Source organism: Gadus morhua, chromosome 23 (genome assembly GCF_902167405.1).
Source record: "Gadus morhua chromosome 23, gadMor3.0, whole genome shotgun sequence".
Taxonomy (NCBI): domain Eukaryota; kingdom Metazoa; phylum Chordata; class Actinopteri; order Gadiformes; family Gadidae; genus Gadus; species Gadus morhua.
In genome coordinates, this window is record NC_044070.1 from 5,075,863 (window position 1) to 5,095,232 (window position 19,370).

The following is a 19,370-nucleotide window of genomic DNA, read 5'->3' on the forward strand; positions in this document are numbered from 1 at the left end:
TTATCTTACCTAAGGACGAATGAATTTGGTTTCATCATAAAATGTTAAAGGGCCCCTATTATAACACCAGGTGTGAGTGTGATTAGCCATTACAAGCCGTTTGAAAATCTGACTTTTACAGTGTTTTAGTGACATCACAAGTAGGCTTGTCCACCTCGATTTATGCAGGATAGTTTTGCCTTTTGGTAAACTGGTAGACAGTGTAACGGGGGGGTTAGGCAGAAGGGTGGACTGGGAGAAAAATTCAGCCCTGGCATTTTCTCTCCAGACCAGCCCACTACATTATTAGCACTAGGGGTGGGACGAGACGAACGGGAAGAACCCTGTATATCCGAATAATAGTACAGTTTTTTGTTTTTCAAGTTTGTGTTTCTTGTGCTGCTGACAAGAAAGGTGTGAAACCCGAACAGGAAGTTAACAGATATCCTTAAATATCACACATGATCCAACGCTAAATCCTCTCTTGCAGTTATTAGTCTGTGACTGTGAAAATCGTAACCCAGCATTAGTTAAAACCAGACTCGGACAGTAATAACAAATTCTCCTGACAAATAATCTAAATAGAAACATATTACAGACAGTAACAGCATTAGAGCTGAAATCAATTTGTTTTAACGGTGACTCAGTCATTATGAAACCATAAATAGAGAATTGAATTTTTTTCTCATATACTTCTCATACACGTTTATGTGCACATCTACTGTATGTATACATGTGCACAGACATGTATATGAGAATGCATATCTATTCAGACCTGTAATTCGGCCTACCTGCATAACTATTAATTTAACTTAAATGATATGCAAATGTTTGAAATTAAAATCAATGTGAAAATCTTCAACCAGGAAATAATCATAATCAAACCTTTTGTTTCAATCTGAGGCAAAACAAGTTGCATAATAAACTCACAGTCAAGAGAAGCTCTCTCTCTCTCTCTCTCTCTCTCTCTCTCTCTCTCTCTCTCTCTCTCTCTCTCTCTCTCTCTCTCTCTCTCTCTCTCTCTCTCTCTCTCTCTCTCTCTCTCTCTCTCTCTCTCTCTCTCTCATATATCATAGAATAACTTCTAAAAGTTATTCTATGATGGAAAATCAGGAGCGGACCATGACAGACTGATGCATTAGGAATGAGTGATCTCTTCATCAAACCTCAACATTTTCTTTACTGCTCGCACAACTCTCTGGAAGTTAGCAGGTTTAACAGCCCCCTCCATGTTATGTATTGAGAATTCTGTGCACAGACACAACAATAAACGCCCCACTTCACAGAGCTACTGAAAAAGGTAGTCATACTTGCAGGCTCTTATCCATGTTTGTTGTAGAGTGACTGGGCAAACTGTATAATCGATGATGTAAATTATTTTAGTCTATGCTATTTCTGATGACATGTTTCTAGCTAACAGTTATGAATGGTTTCTTCACCACATAATGGACAACATCAAATAAGGTTTTAATGATTTTGTAGATAAGTTAAAGACTGCAAACATGGCCACTTTGCCATTCCCGCTTAAGCCAAGACAGACCAAAGGTTTACCCGGGTAAATTAGAACATGTGGCTTATTTACCGTTCCAGGTCCACATTCAACATCTTTGCAAAACCTCCTTCTACTACGTCAGGAACATTGCAAAACTCCGCCCCATACTCAGTCTCCCCGATTCCAAAAAACTTGTCCTCGCCTTTGTCTCCTCCAGGCTGCACTACTGCAAAGCACTCCTCATCAGGATCCCCAGCAAGAACATCCAGCGGCTGCAGTATATCCAGAATTGTGCTGCCAGGATCCTGATGTGGATGCGGAAGTACCACCACATCACATCCATCCTCAAATCCCTCCACTGGCTTCCTGTCCAGTACAGGATCGAATTCAAGATCTCCCTTCTGTCCCACCAGTGCCTCCAAGGCACTCCCCCCCCGTTACCTCAAAGAACTCATCACCCTCCATTCCTACTCACGCCTGGAGCTGCAGCCAGACCCAGTACTTTGGTTCTCCCAGGTTCCTTATCCAAATATTCGGGTTTACAGGGGAATCTGCGGACATGCCTCCAGAACTCCTTGCGAATGCACATACCTTGACAGTACATACAGTGAATAAATATTCCTATCATTGCGTTATCCTTCATCAGTATGATGTTTAAAATTTAACTTGTTCCTATTTTTTTCGAATAAAATCTTCCGCTCTTTAGATTTATCAGGAAAGGTAAACACATGAACTACTCCAGCATGTGTCCTGTGCCCTTTCAAGTGACCGGAGATTTTACTCTGTGGCTTACCACAAACGTAAAAGTATTTTTTAAAAGTCATATTCTGAGATGTTAATTCTTGTGTAGTAGTTCAGCTACACCCTCTGGCATTTTCTTTGAATATTTTGTTCAGATATCCTGACTCAGATGCAACAGCAGCACTGGGAACCATGGGCACATCTAGGACACTGGTCTCTGACCTAGATGCTCCAACATCAGGCATTATTGGTTTAACTTTCAACTGAGGCATGAAGTCTAAGCTTGCAACTGGATGCAAGCTGGATGCAAGCTAGACAACAGTCTCGACAAAAACTTGAGGGTGCACTGGCTGAAATTTTTGTATATAAACTGACTTATATTTTTGTATTTTATTTGTCTTGTGCTATTTATTGACCTGAGTCTGAAATAGTTTTCATATCATATCATATACTGACTTACACTTTGATAAGCATTTGATACGAATGTCCTTATAAACCATAAAAAAGTCAGGTGACTGCATACACACACAGCACCCATGTTGGTAGGAGTGAGGAGAGTGGCAGTTATGGCAACCTGCTGGCTCCACCCCAAGCCATACATGGACTTCCTCCCCTTAACGAGGCAAACCTGGGGATCATTGAGCTGGAGTGCTGGGGCTTAAAAAGGCTGAGGCTGATATTGTAAATATGAAACTGTTCTTAATGTTTTATCTGGAAAAATAAAGGTTAAAGAAAAAATATACATCACAATGGTATATATCAGTTTTCTACGATTATTTTTTACTTGTGTTTCTCCTTATACATATTGTTTGAGCATTTTTGGCGGGAGCCTGACATTTAAGATGTTCATTGCTTCGCTGAAATGCAATTGTGCATGTTGATAAAGAACTCAAACGTTAACTGCGAACAAGTAATATTAAAAGATGATACATACAATTTAGATTTTTAGAAGGAAGTTCAATAAAGCAACACTTAACCAGGTTGCATCAAACTTTTGTAGACAAAGAAAAAATGAAACATTTAACTCACTTTATCAAAGGTCTTTAGGTGCAATCTCTAACCAGTGCATCCTGGTGCCATCTCTTACCAGAGTGCATCCTGGTGCCATCTCTAACCAGAGTGCATCCTGGTGCCATCTCTTACCAGAGTGCATCCTGGTGCCATCTCTAACCAGAGTGCATCCTGGTGCCATCTCTAACCATAGTGCATCCTGGTGCCATCCCTTCCCAAGGTAAACATTGTGCACATGTTCCCAGCCATCTACAGGATGGAAAAGAAACAGACCAGGGGCCTCATGTACTAAGGCTGCGTACGCACAAAAACGTGGCGTACGTCCTTTTCCACGCTCACGTTCAGATGTACAAAACGTGAAATGACCGTAAAAATGTGCGGTCCCCACGCCAGCTCCAGAGCTGTCGTACGCACGTTTCTACAGCTATTGTTCCTTTGGCGACACTTAGAGGTGACGCTGGGAAACTGGGAAAAAAGGTGAAAACAATGACTCATCAGAGTGATTTGCACATCAGAGACACACTAATGAACAATTAACACACCTTGCAATTATATGGGTGGCTATAAAAGAATGCGCAATGGATGAAGAAAATTCTTTTACCAATGGCTGTGTTAGCGTTGTTAGAGGACATCGCAAATGGTCACATCCGAAGGGAACGTATATTTAGGGAACGCGAGGACTTACTCACAAATGATGACGATTGGCTCATGAGCCGATTTCGTTTCCCCAGGCCAGTATTACTGGAGCTGTGCGCAGAGCTGCGGCCGGCCCTAGAGCGCCACACAGCCAGGAGCCAGGGGTTGTCCGTGCCCACACAGGTGCTGACCACGCTGGGGTTCCTGGCAACAGGGGCCTTCCAGCGGGAGCTGGCCGATCGGTCAGGAGTGTGCCAGTCCACCCTGAGCCGAGCCATGCCAGCTGTGTGGGACGGAATCATCCGAATGTCATCCAGGTACATCAAATTCCCATACAATGCTGTTGAACAGGCCCACATTAAAGCGAAATTTGCAGCAACAGCCGGTTTCCCTAATGTAATCGGAGCTGTTGACTGCACACATATTGCCATAAAAGCGCCATCACAGGATGAATTTGTTTACGTTAACAGGAAACACTTTCATTCTATCAATGTCCAAGTGATATGTGATGCGCAAATGCAGCTCCTTAACATCGTGGCAAGGTGGCCTGGTTCAACGCACGATTCGTTCATTCTGACCAACAGCATGGTTGGGAACAGGCTGGAGGCTGGCACTGTGCGCGATGGGTGGCTTCTGGGTGAGTAAATGCTTTATTCGTGTAAAAAGCGGGCGTAAAGTTAGAAATGTCGCCCGCGGTGCACTTCTGCATTCATTCATTGTGTGGTTTTTACGTTGTGTATTGTATTCTGCGGCTTCATCTGACCCTAGGGGACCGTGGCTACCCCCTAAGAACGTGGCTGATGACCCCTCTTACGAACCCCAACACCGACCAAGAGAGGAGGTATAATGACCTCCATTCCCGGACGCGAATAATTGTGGAGAGGGCAATCGGCCTGCTGAAGGGACGGTGGCGATGCCTGGACAGGTCGGGGGGGATGCTACTCTACAGACCTGAGAAGGTGTGCCACATTGTGATGGCCTGTGGCGTCCTCCACAATGTGGCACACCACCATGGCATACCACTGCCAGAGCAGCACAACCCCCCACTGGAGGAACCGGATGCCGGACCCGTCAACTGCAACCCACCCCGAGGAGCCATACGGGCCCGGCAGAATGTGATTTCAAGCATGTGTAGCGGTTGCGTACTCTCTCGTTGCGTTGTGATTGAGACCACGATGGAACCATTGGCAGCCAGCCGTTTATTCTGGTGGAATATTTAACATGGGAAATGCTCTTTGAGAACCCTCACAATGGCAGCCTCTCCCAGCCGGGGTATACGTAGACTGACCATTTACATGGAAATAAATATCACATTAAACAAATTAATAGTTGAATGGGCGTTTGGTGACATACCTGGTGGAATATTTAACATGGGAAATGCTCTTTGAGAACCCTCACAATGGCAGCCTAACATGAGAGAAAGACAAGCTGAAGTACACATTCTTGGCGAAGTCCACGCTAGCTTAGTAGCTACGACCAAAGCACATGGTAGCCAAGCTAGCGATCCTAAGCCTTAAGTCCATTTAAATGTAATTACCGATTCCAAGGAACACAATATATATATGTACAAGCAACCAAGTATTAATACAGTATTATGTACATTTAGACTCCCGTAATACATCGCCAAAGTGTGGATTCATATTTAACTGCTCTGACTACCGACCTCTCCCAGCCGGGGTATACGTAGACTGAGGAGAGGAGGCAGCAACGTACAATACAACCCCCGCATTCCGCTAGGGGGAGCTCTAGCACTCCAACCAAGGCTCCCACTAAGACACAGCCAGCGCAAGGATCTCGCTGGCAATGGCAAGTGGGAAGTATCAACCCTGCTACATTCCCCTCTACTGATTTCCACTTGCCCATCCAAAGAACAACCATACAAGTGCTGTGAGAACCCCTGAAACAAACCAAATCAGGCACAGTAAACAACATACAAATACACAGTGAATAACAAAACAAAAATTCAGTACTGTTCATACTACAGGTATCAAGCATTCCAGTCAGTGACCATCCCTGAAGAATTAGAATGAGGAAGGCTGCAAAGCCTCCCAACACCCATAGGAAAACATGCCCGTTTACATGTTAGGCTACCTGATACCACATCATTTACACAGTACAGTCGACGACCACCTGAACCCACAACATTCTATGACACACAGGTCCCTGCACCATTCAGAGCTTTACCCCTTCTGAGGAAGAAAGGAAAAACAACCAAAAACAAAAAAAATAATAAAAAAATGGCACTTTAATATACACAAAAATAAATAAATAAAATAAAATAAATAAAATCAGAAAAATCTAAATCCATAAACCTTAGAACCCAGCCAAAACTCTCTGGTGCATATTTTGGATGAGCCTGACCACAGGTCTAATAATCCTCCCACATCTAGATCTCACACCTAGCATTATATCACTGCCAGCAGTATCGGGCTGAGGATGCTGTACCCTATCTACAGTCAGTGAACCTTCAACAGAAGACCGCAAAACAGGTGCTGACACAGGGTCAAGTCGCAAGTCAGTCTGGTCCGAAGGACAGTCAACGTCAGCCGTCAAAGTCAGGTGGAACTGTCCAATCGTCTGCATCCCCAGGTAAGTCACAGGAGGTAGTCTGGGCCGGAGGGTCAACATTCTCCTCCAGGTCAAGAGGTGCGTCACAAGAGACAGTCCGAACAGGTCTGTCAGCCAACAAGGCATCCAGCGGATCTCCATTAGAGTCTGGGAGTCGTGAGATCCAAGAAACAGTCCTGTCCTCTGAATCACAATCAGGCAGGACGGTAGAACCCACATCACCATCCGGAAAGGAATCATCTGTAGCAAAGTCACTCACACAGGAACCGTCATTTTCGGACCCAGGTGGGATAGGCAAGAAATTGACAGGCATTATCAAATTTCTATGGACCACCTTCTCTCGATCCGTTGTACAGTTCTTGATCCTGAAGGTGTGTGTGTTTTCGTGTTTCTCCACAACAGTGTGCAGGTGACTGTCCCAGCGATCAGCCAACTTTCTGTTCCCACGCTCTCCTTTGTTGGCTAAAAGAACCCTGTCTCCAACTTCCACAGCCGCGCCCCTGAACTTCCTGTTGTATAAGGCAGCTTGTCTCTGCTGCTGTTTAGTAGAGGAGGTCTGAGCGATTTTTATGGCCTCTGCCAGATCATGCCTGAGACCCTGCACATAGGCGTCATAATCCACCAGCTGATCATCCTGAAGGACAGACCCAAACAACAGGTCGACTGGCAGCCTGGGTGTCCGCCCAAACATCAGCTGTAATGGAGCAAACCCTGTGGTCTCGTGCACTGTAGCATTATAGGCGAAGGTGGGAGATTTCAGATGCTGCGGCCACCTGTGCTTGGCCTTGAGCGGCAAGGCTCTTATCATTCCACCAAGGGTGCGATTGAATCTCTCAACAGCTCCATTGCCCATGGGGTGGTACGGGGTGGTGCGCGATTTCTGGACAGCAGCAGCAATGAGCATCTCGGCTATAAGACTGCTTTCGAAGTTAGCCCCCTGGTCCGAATGTATGCGCTCAGGGAAGCCGTATACACAGAAGTTGTTCCAAAGTTGATTTGCAACAGCTGTTGCTGACTGGTTTGGACAGAGGTATGCCTGAGCCAGTTTGGTAAAATGGTCGGTAACCACAAGCACATCAAGTGACTTGTTAGAAGAATCTTCAGCCGACCAAAAGTCAATACAAACCAACTCGAGAGGCCTAGATGTCACTATGCTCTCGAGTGGCGCCCTGCCCTCCGGCTCTGGAGACTTGCTAAATACACAGCGGCGACAACACTGCACGTATTCCTTCACGTCTCTCTCCATGCCTTGCCAGTAGAATCTCTGTCTAGAGAGGTAGAGCGTTCGTCTTTGGCCTTGATGACCAGCTTCATCATGCACACCTCTGAGGACCTCTTCCCTCAGTACCAAGGGCACAACATACTGGTACGTCTTCCGCTGTGTGACAACATCCTTCGAAACACGATAGAGGACGCCTTGTTTGATGGAAAGTTTCTCCCAATGCCTGAGGAGCCTCAAAGTGTCAGCTGGCTCATGCCCACGCTCACGCCTTGATGGACGTCTCTGCCTCTCCACAAAGTGAAGCACCCGACTCAAGCAAGGGTCTGCACGTTGTGAAGCCATCAACGTCTCTTTAGGCAAGGGACGGATGTCGGAATGCTCACGTGGTTGGATGGATTGCACAAGCTGAGGAAGGAGAAAGGCTTGGGGAGGCACATGCTCCTGGCCCAATGACCGCTCCAAGACAGCAAGGACGGCCTGATTGGAAACGGAAGGGCCCAAGGACACTGCCACAGTACTGCTGAGAGATGGCATGACTCGCGGATTGCAGGATTGACGGAACGCATCCTGCACACTGTCAAGGTCAAGGCGTTCGCCTCCTCCATGAGTGCATCATACGGGACCCTGGTGAGACGATGAAGCATACTGGGCTGCACAAAAGGCTCCCGGCTGAGGGCGTCCGCCACAACATTCTTAGGACCAGGGATGTATCTTATTTCAAAGTCGAACGGGGCGAGCTTAGCCACCCATCTCTGTTCACAAGCATCGAATCTGGACTTACTCAGAATGTAGGTCAACGGATTATTGTCCGTCCATGCCGTAAACTTGTGGCCTCTCAGCCAGTGGCTGAATTTGTCACAGACAGCCCATTTGAGCGCCAGAAACTCCAACCTATGTGCTGGGTAGCGAGACTGGGCATAGTTGAGAGATTTGCTGGCGAATGCAATCGGACGTGCTACATTATCCCCCTCAGTCAGTTGAGATAACACCGCACCCAGACCATTGGAGGAGGCGTCCACTGAGAGCAAAAAGGGCTTGCTGAAGTCTGGGTGAGCCAGAGCAGCATTATCTAGCAACGCTAGTTTTAGCCTCTTGAAAGCCTCTCCGCATTCCACTGTCCAGTCAGTAGAGGTAAGTTTCCTTGTTACAGGCGTCTTCCTTTTCCCCTTACTGTAACGTGGCCTCTTGACTCCAGAGGTAAGTGCAAAGACGGGCTTGCTGATCTTCGAGTAGCCCTCAAAGAATTGCTGGTAGAACCCAACCATACCAAGGAATGATCTTATCTTGGTGGGAGATGGGACAATGCCGGACTCATCCATCAAGTCTTTCTCGCTGAGATTTACAATGGCATTGACCTTCTCAGGGTCTGTGGCAATGCCATGTTTGTCAATGATGTGCCCCAAAAACCTCACAGATGACCGCAGGAGGTGGCACTTTTTGGGGGCTAACTTTAGATTGTGCACCTTCAATCTCTCAAAAACCATTTCTAGTCTTTGCAAAGCTAGCTGTTCGTTAGGAGCAAAAACCAAAATGTCATCCAAATAGCAGAGGAGGCTTAAGAAGTTTTGGTCACCAAAGATAGCCATCATCATCCTCATGAATGTTGCCGGGCTGTTACACAGACCCTGCGGGAGTCTGTTGTACTCATAAAGCCCAAATGGGGAGGTGAACGCAGTAAACTTATTATCCTCCTCGTGTACTTCCACATTGTAGTATCCCGAGGTCAAGTCCATGGTCGAGAAAAATGTATTCCCCCCCAGAGCTGCCAAAGCGTCGGCCTGGTGAGGCAGAGGGTGGGCATCCTTTACGGTACGCGCATTCAGCCAGCGAAAATCCGTGCAGAGACGCAAGTCTCCATTCTTTTTCCAAACTAGGACAAGCGGCGATGCATACTCACTCGCAGATTTCCTTATGATCTCTCGCTCCTCCATCTCATTCAAAGCCGTTCGGAGCTTGTCATAGTGAGATGGAGCCAGCCGACGATACGGCAGCCTGAAGGGTTTGCTGTCACTCAGGCGGATGCGGTGGACAAACCCTTTGGCTGTACCGCAGTCCATGCTGTGGCGAGAGAAGATGGACTCATACTTTGTCAGCAGATCAACCAGCTTTGCTTTCCAGAATGGAGACAAATCAGCTGAGTCAATGTCAATGTCCTGCAGACCCAAGTCGTGAAGGGCTGACCTACAAGGCCTGGGCATAGAGCGCTCAGAGTCAACTGTCAAGCTCTTCTCGCTACCCGTGTCAGTCAGGTCAGTAGTCTTGGCTACATTACATTCAACACTGTCAGTCTCGTCAGTCCTGTACAAATAGTCATTGTCAAAGTCCTCAAGTGCCACACAGGGGGACGCGTCAGCAATCTTGCAGTTCCGTCTTAGAGTCACAGGTTTATTGGAGGGGTTGATAATTCTCACTGGGACCCAACCATCGCCCCATAGTGGCGTCACCAGTCGCCCTACCATGACGGTCCGTGGCACTGTTCGTGACTGACTTGGTTCCACTACCAGTGTGCTTCCAGCAGAGGCACACATGACCAGGCAAGCGCCCCCACACTAAGTGTTCTCGCATAGGCTCTAAAGTCACGGCATGCTTCAGCTTGACTGTGCCCACTTTTTCTGGGATTTCACTGCCTCTCCATTTCTCCACAGTGGCCAACAGCTGCAGAAGACCGTCCTCCTTACCAGACGCCTGAGGTGAAAGAGATGCTGTCTCCCCGAAACTCCCAGGGTGTTTAGCCATTCGAATGAGGTGTTTTATAACGTTGCTGCCCAGAATCAGGTCATCACTCTGACCATCCACAACGAGTGTGGGCACGGAGATCTGGCAGTCATGGGCTTTCATCTGCAGCTCGCAAACACCTACAGGACATGTCCTCAACCCTCCACAGCCAATCAGCACAACTGATGTCGGGGCAACAGAGTGAGGGGAAATAACACCTGCGTCCTGCAGCTTTGGAAGTAAGCGTGAGCTCATAGAACAGGCCATTGAACCACTGTCCAACATGGCACGCACCTCCACAGCATCATGAATCATCACACTAGTCTAGAAAAGATTGTCTTTTGCAGTCAGTCGCTGCGTGTTCTGAAAAATTAAAGTTGAATCACTGTCCGTCGTTGCACAAGCATGCGAAAAAACGGACTGAATATCATCGTCATATGGGGATGCGCCAGCTGACCCTTCACTAGACCCCTCCTCGTGCGGGTCAGCTAGTTTCCCTGCTGCGTGGGTGAACCAGGAGCAGGTGGGGCCGAGCAAGTGGCAGCTTGATGCCCAGCAGCATGGCAGCGGAAGCATAGACGTTTGTTCCGACAGTGGGAAGCAGTGTCATGGTCGTCGCAGCCACAAATAGCGCATGGCCCCCGAGCCCGGGTGCGACCGACAGGTCTCTGTCTAGGCTGCCCGTAACGCTGAGGAGACTCCCGTTGTAACAAACGCTCCAGCAGAGTGACAATATGCCCAAGAACGTGACTCTCACCTGACGCCGGCCCGCCGGTCATGGCAGGTTGGGCAGTAGGAGTCACTGCAGTCTTCACGTGACTATGCACAGCATCAACAGCCTGAGAATATTTCAGGTGGTCTGTTGGACGTGCAGCTGAATGGCGCTGCTGAAGACGTTTTTTGTGATGGTGCTCATCAAGCCGTACCTGCACATCCATGGCAGTCCACTCCTCCAGTGGCCTACAGCTGAAGACCAGAGACAGTTCTCGATCGGGACAGTGAGTGATGAACATGACCGTCACTTCCCTAGAGGAGTCATCAATAGTTTTGCCTTGCCTTTTCAGCCCATCCGTAGCTGTGTCGAGTGCCTTGTTAAGCCGGATCCAATAGTCAACAGCACTTTCATTCTCTAAGGGCTTTGTGTCATAGAAGTCAGCAAGAGGCATGAAAGAAGTCACAGACTCACTAAAGTGTTGCTTGAGTATGTCGAAAATGGGCTGAGGACCTAACCGTAAGACCAAACTAGGCTTGCTACGCACCCCCACTCTCACAACATCACGCGCTCTACCCTGTAGCCTGCCCATTACTTCTTCCGCCTGATCACATAACTGAACATCCCTCTTAGTCAGATACACTTTAACACAGTCTTCCCACTCAGAAACCGAAAGTTTGTCAGTCTTGTCCCCCCTGAAGGGATGCGGTTCACCACTATGCTGGCTAACAGTCAGGCTCATCTTAGAGAGATCAGCAATGGTCGAAGGGGCCAAAGTAACATCACCAGTTGGGGCGGACCTAAGACAAGAGGCAATGTTCTCCCCAATACTAGTCCCTATCTGCTTAACTAAGTCAGTTAATACATGCACAGGGACATGGTCCACATCCCTACCCCCAGAAAATGCAGATGGCCCAGCTAACTGATCAGCACTAGAAGAAACGTCAGCACCCTCAGCACCATTCACTTTGGCCTGTTGAGGAGTGGATGTCAGGGGCCTCCCCCGAAAACCTCCTTTCTGGAGTGATGGGCTAAACATAAATGTCTGACCCCTGCCTAAAGCAGATAAGTTCAGCTCATCCATCTTTAATGAGTCACAATTTCCCAAAAAACAAAATGTACGTTATGCAGTGACAATAGTAAAGAAATAAAAACACATACACAACTAATGACACGTCACTGTTCAAATGTCACGTTCAACTCAAAAGCAAAAAAAGAAAACAATTTGCATTATGTGCACGAGGAGAAATAAAAATAAAATAAAACACAAAAAAATTAACATGATGGTCGGCAGTAACCATATCCCTTGGTTCGAACTATTCCTCTTTATTTGTATTACTGAACCTGTCTACTAGAAGCAGCACGGGCGACTCACTGCACGGCCACGTCGTCGGTGCTCACGTGCCACGTGTTGAATGGCGATCCTCAATGACGCAGCAGACAGGCAGAGAAGAACGGGTCACGGCACCATTTGTAGCGGTTGCGTACTCTCTCGTTGCGTTGTGATTGAGACCACGATGGAACCATTGGCAGCCAGCCGTTTATTCTGGTGGAATATTTAACATGGGAAATGCTCTTTGAGAACCCTCACAATGGCAGCCTCTCCCAGCCGGGGTATACGTAGACTGACCATTTACATGGAAATAAATATCACATTAAACAAATTAATAGTTTAATGGGCGTTTGGTGACATACCTGGTGGAATATTTAACATGGGAAATGCTCTTTGAGAACCCTCACAATGGCAGCCTAACATGAGAGAAAGACAAGCTGAAGTACACATTCTTGGCGAAGTCCACGCTAGCTTAGTAGCTACGACCAAAGCACATGGTAGCCAAGCTAGCGATCCTAAGCCTTAAGTCCATTTAAATGTAATTACCGATTCCAAGGAACACAATATATATATGTACAAGCAACCAAATATTAATACAGTATTATGTACATTTAGACTCCCGTAATACATCGCCAAAGTGTGGATTCATATTTAACTGCTCTGACTACCGACCTCTCCCAGCCGGGGTATACGTAGACTGAGGAGAGGAGGCAGCAACGTACAATACAACCCCCGCATTCCGCTAGGGGGAGCTCTAGCACTCCAACCAAGGCTCCCACTACCACAGCCAGCGCAAGGATCTCGCTGGCAATGGTAAGTGGGAAGCATTAACCCTGCTACACATGTAAAGAGGCAAGGACAGAATTTACTTTGACACAAGTGTATTTATTGACGCGCTTATGTCACTGAGTACATTTATAAGCCGATCAAGGCGATCATTAATGCCACCGATGGCTCTGACGATTTCTGCCTGTGACTCCAGCACAGCTCGGTTGAGGACACGGCCGGTCGGGTGGTTGGCAGATGAATTGGAGGCGCCGCGTGCAGCGGAGCCGGTGGAGAAACCGGAGTCAGCGGTGACGCTGGAGACGCCGGGGCCGACGGAGGAGACGCCGGGGCTGGAGACGCCGGGGCCGACGGAGGAGACCCCGGGGCCGACGGAGGAGACCCCGGGGCCGACGGAGGAGACGCCGGGGGGCTGGAGACGCCGGGGCCGACGGAGGAGACGCCGGGGCTGGAGACGCCGGGGCCGACGGAGGAGACGCCGGGGCCGACGGAGCAATCCGTGCCCTCTCCTTGCTTGTCTATTCAAAAATAAAAAATTTAAGTTAATAAACACGAGTCAAAGTCTTTAATATCCTGGCATCTTTACGCACGACTTATGTGTATTGTAAGCAGCCAATTGTATGACCAGTATAATTACAGCATTTATGAATTCAGCATATTTACCTTGGGGATGATCGGTGTCCCCTTCATGGGCTCCCACCACTCCGGTGAGAGCCGTGTCACCGATCAAAGCGGCCACTCTCAAATCGAAGGGGGAGAGTTCCCCCACTCCCGTCCCCCCACCTGTTGCGGTCACGCTTCGGCGGTGGGCAGAAACCCTCCGCTTCACCTCCACCTTGAGGTCTGACCACTTTTTTTTAATTTCTGAGTGTGTGCGCTGCTGAGACCCCACTGCATTGACGGCCTCGCAAACACGCTCCCACTCATTTCTCTTTTGTTTAGCATTTATCCCTGTTGACAGGGTACCAAATAACATGCTTGCGCATTTCCACCTCGTGGAGCAAAATCTCGAGCTCGGACTCCGTGAAGTTGCGTTTTTTAACTCTGTTCATGGTGCCAGGTGATCGGAATAAAGGTGCGGCCACACCAGACGCGTATCTCGCGTACTTCGCGTATGAAATCGCCATTTTTTCCATAGGGAACCATTGGTTTACGCGCGTATTACGCGTATTACGCGTATTTAGCAACATTTTACGCGCGTATAGCGCGTATGTGGCGCGTATATTTACGCGCAATACGCGCTATACGCGCGTATATCGCGTATATCGCGTACATTTCAAGAGTTCAAAAAATTGAACTTTTTACGCGAAGTACGCGAGATACGCGTCTGACGAGACACGCATTGCCCAATCAGCGTTGAGCTTGACCCGACGTCACTGGCAGAGAGTAGTGAGCTTGGACAGAAGCATACGGCCGACATCTTTCTTTATTCTGTGTGGAAATAGTAACATAGTTACGCCATTAAATGCTTTTATGGAAACATTTCTAGCGAGAAATGTGCATTTTACTTTCATAATGTTCACTCGGTGAATGTGAAGGATGTTTGGTTTGATAGTTATGACGAAGAGGGAACGCTCCGTTCACTTGCATGGACAGAGTCTCTGGTTACTAAGCAACCTCAACGTCTTGGCGGACTATTTCTCTGCTGGGAAACACACCAGACACACCATGTGAAGTTATTTAACCCGATTATTGTTATTTATATCCGAGATTATTTAATCTAACCCGATCTAAACTCTATCACCCAAACACGGCGGCGTTGGGGTTTCCTACCTCGGACTCCAGCGCAGCCACGGCCGACAACTTTCTTTATTCTGGGTGGAAATAGTAACATAGTTACGCCATTAAATGCGTTTATGGAAACATTTTTAGCGAGAAATGTGCATTTTACTTTCGTAATGTTCGCTCGGTGAATGTGAAGGATGTTTGGTTTGACAGTTATGACGAAGAGGGAACGCTCCGTTCACTTGCATGGACATGGACTCATCTAGGCGAGTGACGTAGGCGCGTATAGCGCGTATAGCGCGTATGCGACCATTTTTGACACAAAATGGTCAAGCAACATTTTACTCGCGTATCTCGCGTAAAAAGTACGCGAGATACGCGTCTGGTGTGGCCGCACCATAAGAGGTGAATCTCAGGTCCAGAGGCCTATTTCAATGAAATTGCATATTTAAATGAGGGCGTGGACAGGGAGGAGTTTGGCACGTCGGCATGTGCGCTCAATTCCACGTTGATTGAGATGTACAAAAGAAACGTGCTTGGATCCATGCGTTCGCACACTTTGATACATCTGAATTTATTTGTGCGTAAGACAGTTTCTGGGTTTTGGCGTACGCCAAGTTTCAGTATGAAATCCACGCAAGTCTTAGTACATGAGGCCCCAGGGGTCTCATTTATAACCGTTGCGTACGCACAAAACGAGGCTGAAAGTTGCGTACGTGACTTTTCACGCCAAGGTTGTGATCTATAAAAAACCAACTTGACGGGAAAATGTGCGCAGCCCTAAGCAAACTCTGACCCATGCGTACGCATGGTTTGGAGGAAAAGGAGAATTGGCGACACAGACGGTGTGGTGGTGAACTGAAGTCAGACCGAAGAATTGCAGAGTGAGAAGAACGATTATGTTTTATCATCGCCCTTCATCAATTTAATTTCAACCCGTATCATGCGTTAAATCCTAATCAGAATAATTTAAGTCCACTGCGTTATTTCTCAGTTATAACTCCAGAAATATCTCCTTAGAATAGAAATAAAAAGAAATGCTCTATATTTAATCCCGTCACTCCATACCGTCCACTGACGGCGCGACTGCATGGAATAAAGCATCTGTCCAACATGTGTCAATAACATAATATTTTTATGTGACACTGTAAACACATGATCAAATGTCAATTAAATCCCAAGCGTGAAAAACCAAGCCACACTCATCACAATCGTTGTCCGTTACTCTTGATGCTTTTCATGACATATCAGGCATTAAAAAGGGGTTATGTTCAAGAACATTTTACGTGGGTAATTACAAACTGATTATCCAAGGCGTTCTCGTCAGTCTTATTACCGTAACCCTATAAATACAGAGGTGAGCGCCGTGGTAATGCTGCACCATATGGCACTTCTGGCGGACCATGCAGGATTCGGAGGGAGAGGGTATTTAGGGACCATAACGATTTATTGGTAGGCTACATAAAAATATGTAACTCTATGTCAGACCACTTCTTTTTTAATTCTGGGACTGTGCGCTCCGTGCTACTGACAGAGTTCACTGCTGCAGCAACATGTTGCCACTCACTCTGCTTTTTGTTGTTGGCGATTCCAATCCCGTGACCGCCGAACAAAACTACCTTTCGGGCCTCCATCTCACCCACAAGTGTCTCCACTTCAACCTCCGTGAAATTTCGCTTTTTTGATTTTCTCAGTACTTCTGCCATTGTTTCCAACAAGACATAATACCGGCATCTGAGTCTGTTTTATATGCAGATCGCATTCATGAGGTCATTTGCATTGACCATTTATGGTTAAAAAGGGGCGTGTAGAGGGCGGAACGTGAAGCTGATTCAGCTGCGCACAATTATAGTCAGTATGTGATTTATAAAGCAAAGATTGCGTACAGGTGTGCGTACGCAGTGTTTTATAAATCCGAATATTTATACAGTTTTATAAATGAGACCCCAGGGGTCTCATTTATAAAACTGTGCGTGGGATCGCTACTAAAAATGTGCGTACGCCCAGAAGCCAAGTTTTGCGTGCGCCAAAAAATATTCGGATTTATAAAACACTGCGTACGCACACCTGTACGCAATCTTTGCTTTATAAATCACATACTGACTATAATTGTGCGCAGCTGAATCAGCTTCACGTTCCGCCCTCTACACGCCCCTTTTTAACCATAAATGGTCAATGCAAATGACCTCATGAATTCGATCTGCATATAAAACAGACTCGGATACAAGTATTATGTCTTGTCGGAAACAATGGTAGCCTACTGAGAGAGAAAAGCAAAAAAGTGAAATTTCACGGAGGTTGAAGCGGAGACACTTGTGGGTGAGATGGAGGCCCGAAAAGTAGTTTTGTTCGGCGTTCACGGGATTGGGATCGCCAACAATAAAAGGCAGAGTGAATGGCAACATGTTGCTGCAGCAGTGAACTCTGTCAGTAGCACGGAGCGCACAGTCCCAGAATTAAAAAAGAAGTGGTCTGACATAAAGTTACATATTTTTATGTAGCATACCAATAAATCGTTATGGTTCCTAAGGACCCTCTCCCTCAGAATCCTGCCCTATGCATGGTCCGCCAGAAGTGCCATATGGTGCAGCATTACCACGGCGCTCACCTCTGTATTTATAGGGTTACGGTAATAAGACTGACCGAGAACACCTTGGATAATCCGTTTGTAATCACCCACGTAAAATGTTCTTGAACATAACCCCTTTTTAATGCCTGATTTGTCATGAAAAGCATCAAGAGTAACGGACAACGATTGTGATGAGGAGTGTGGCTTGGTTTTCCACACTTGGGATTTAATTGACATTTGATTATGGGTTTACAATGTCACATAGAAATATTATGTTATTGACACATGTTGGACAGATGCTTTATTCCATGCAGTCGCGCCGTCAGTGGACAGTATGGAGCGACGGGATTCAATTTTTTTTTTTTTTTCTATTCTAAGTGGATGTTTCTGGAGTAATAACTGAGAAATAATGCAGTTGACTAGAATTAATTTCAGCCCCGTTTTGTGCGTACGCAACGGTTATAAATGAGACCCCAGGTAACTTTTTACCATTGCTCCATGGTCCAGTTCTGAATCTCACGTGCCTCACTATGGTTTTGGCGTTGGACATGGGACAGCATGACCTTCCTTTTGGAGATGCTCTGACACGGTCGTCTAGCCATCACAATTTGACCCTTGCTAACTTTTCTTGCCGAAGAACTGAATGCTCCCCTTCTGCCATAGTAGCAGTAGTAGCGGTGGCATCCCTATCTGCAGCTGTGCCCTCAAGGACGTTTCTCTGCTTCAACACAGGAGTGTGCACATAGTTCGGGGCAAACAGCGCTTCAACCTTTGTGCTCTTGTCATATTGAGTGGTCTCTCTGAGACTACTTCTATATTATACAAATAATAATAATTGATCCGTATTTTTATAGCGCTTTTCTAAGTACTCAAAGACGCTATACAAATAAGATAGGAATACATACAGACAGTATAGACAATCAAACAAAAGGGAAAAAAATAAACACCACCACAACAATAGGCAACACATTAAAGGCCCACTATGCAACTTTTTTAGCCAAAATTACATTAAGTATTCAGGTTGAGAGTTATGCTGATGGTTCTGCATCCATTTCTGGGTCGATTGGTGGGTGTGTCATTTTCCCATGTGGCCTCTACAGTGAAAAAGCGCATATGCAACTTGATGTGTTCGGACCGAGCGCTTCCGGATGTGACGCGGCGGAAGTATCCTCGAAAATGTAGTCAGATTGTAGTTTCGAAAATGCTTTACGGCACAGACACACCCAAACATGGCACCGGCTAGATATAAAAAAACAGTTGCGAGGCAATTTGGCTTGATTTACCTTAATATAACAGGCTAGGAGTCATTGCGATGGTTCCATTATACATTTTTGTTCGATTGTTCGTTGTTTCAACTCCCCCTTGCGCATCTTGGCGGAGAAAATGAATATGTTTCGGCCGGCGACCCGCCGCCCACTCTCGCGGGAGTCTCGGGTCCGGCAAAGTAACGAATTGCTTTGCGGCACAGACCCCCAAACACGGAACCGGCTCGATATAAACACAAGTAACTAAGGGATTGTTACATTCATCATAGATCAGCCGACTAAAAAGAGACAGAGAAACCCAATGTCGGAGGAACAGAAGAAGAGAAAGGGGAGACTGACCGACAGAGAGGCCAGACACGAGTATACGTTGGGCAAGCTTTTCAGGAATAGCGTGAACTGAAAGAAAAAGAAGACTTCAAATCAGACTCCGACTTGGCCGTGTTGCTTTTGAAATTGAAAGTACCCTTGGGTGAACTTTGTCCTCGTGGTATTCTTGATGTTGATAGTCTCTGTACAAATGTGTTTGCTCAACCATTTTGTTGTGAGCCCTGTAAAAATTGTTTTCTCGACCGTTTTGTTGTGAGCCCTGTATGTTTCTAGCTTGCTTGGTTGCAGC

The 19,370-nt window shown here is 46.8% G+C and overlaps 1 protein-coding gene across 1 annotated transcript; it reads left to right on the forward strand.

The window, feature by feature from the left end:
- Nucleotides 1–3,917: 3,917 nt before the first annotated feature.
- Nucleotides 3,918–13,617, forward strand: LOC115537567 (putative nuclease HARBI1). Its single transcript, XM_030349570.1, has 4 exons — nucleotides 3,918–4,176; nucleotides 4,444–4,496; nucleotides 4,628–4,996; nucleotides 13,392–13,617. The coding sequence occupies exons 1-4, from the start codon at nucleotides 3,932–3,934 to the stop codon at nucleotides 13,403–13,405; spliced, it is 681 nt and encodes a 226-aa protein (XP_030205430.1). The 5' UTR covers nucleotides 3,918–3,931; the 3' UTR covers nucleotides 13,406–13,617.
- The last annotated feature ends 5,753 nt before the right edge of the window (nucleotides 13,618–19,370 follow it).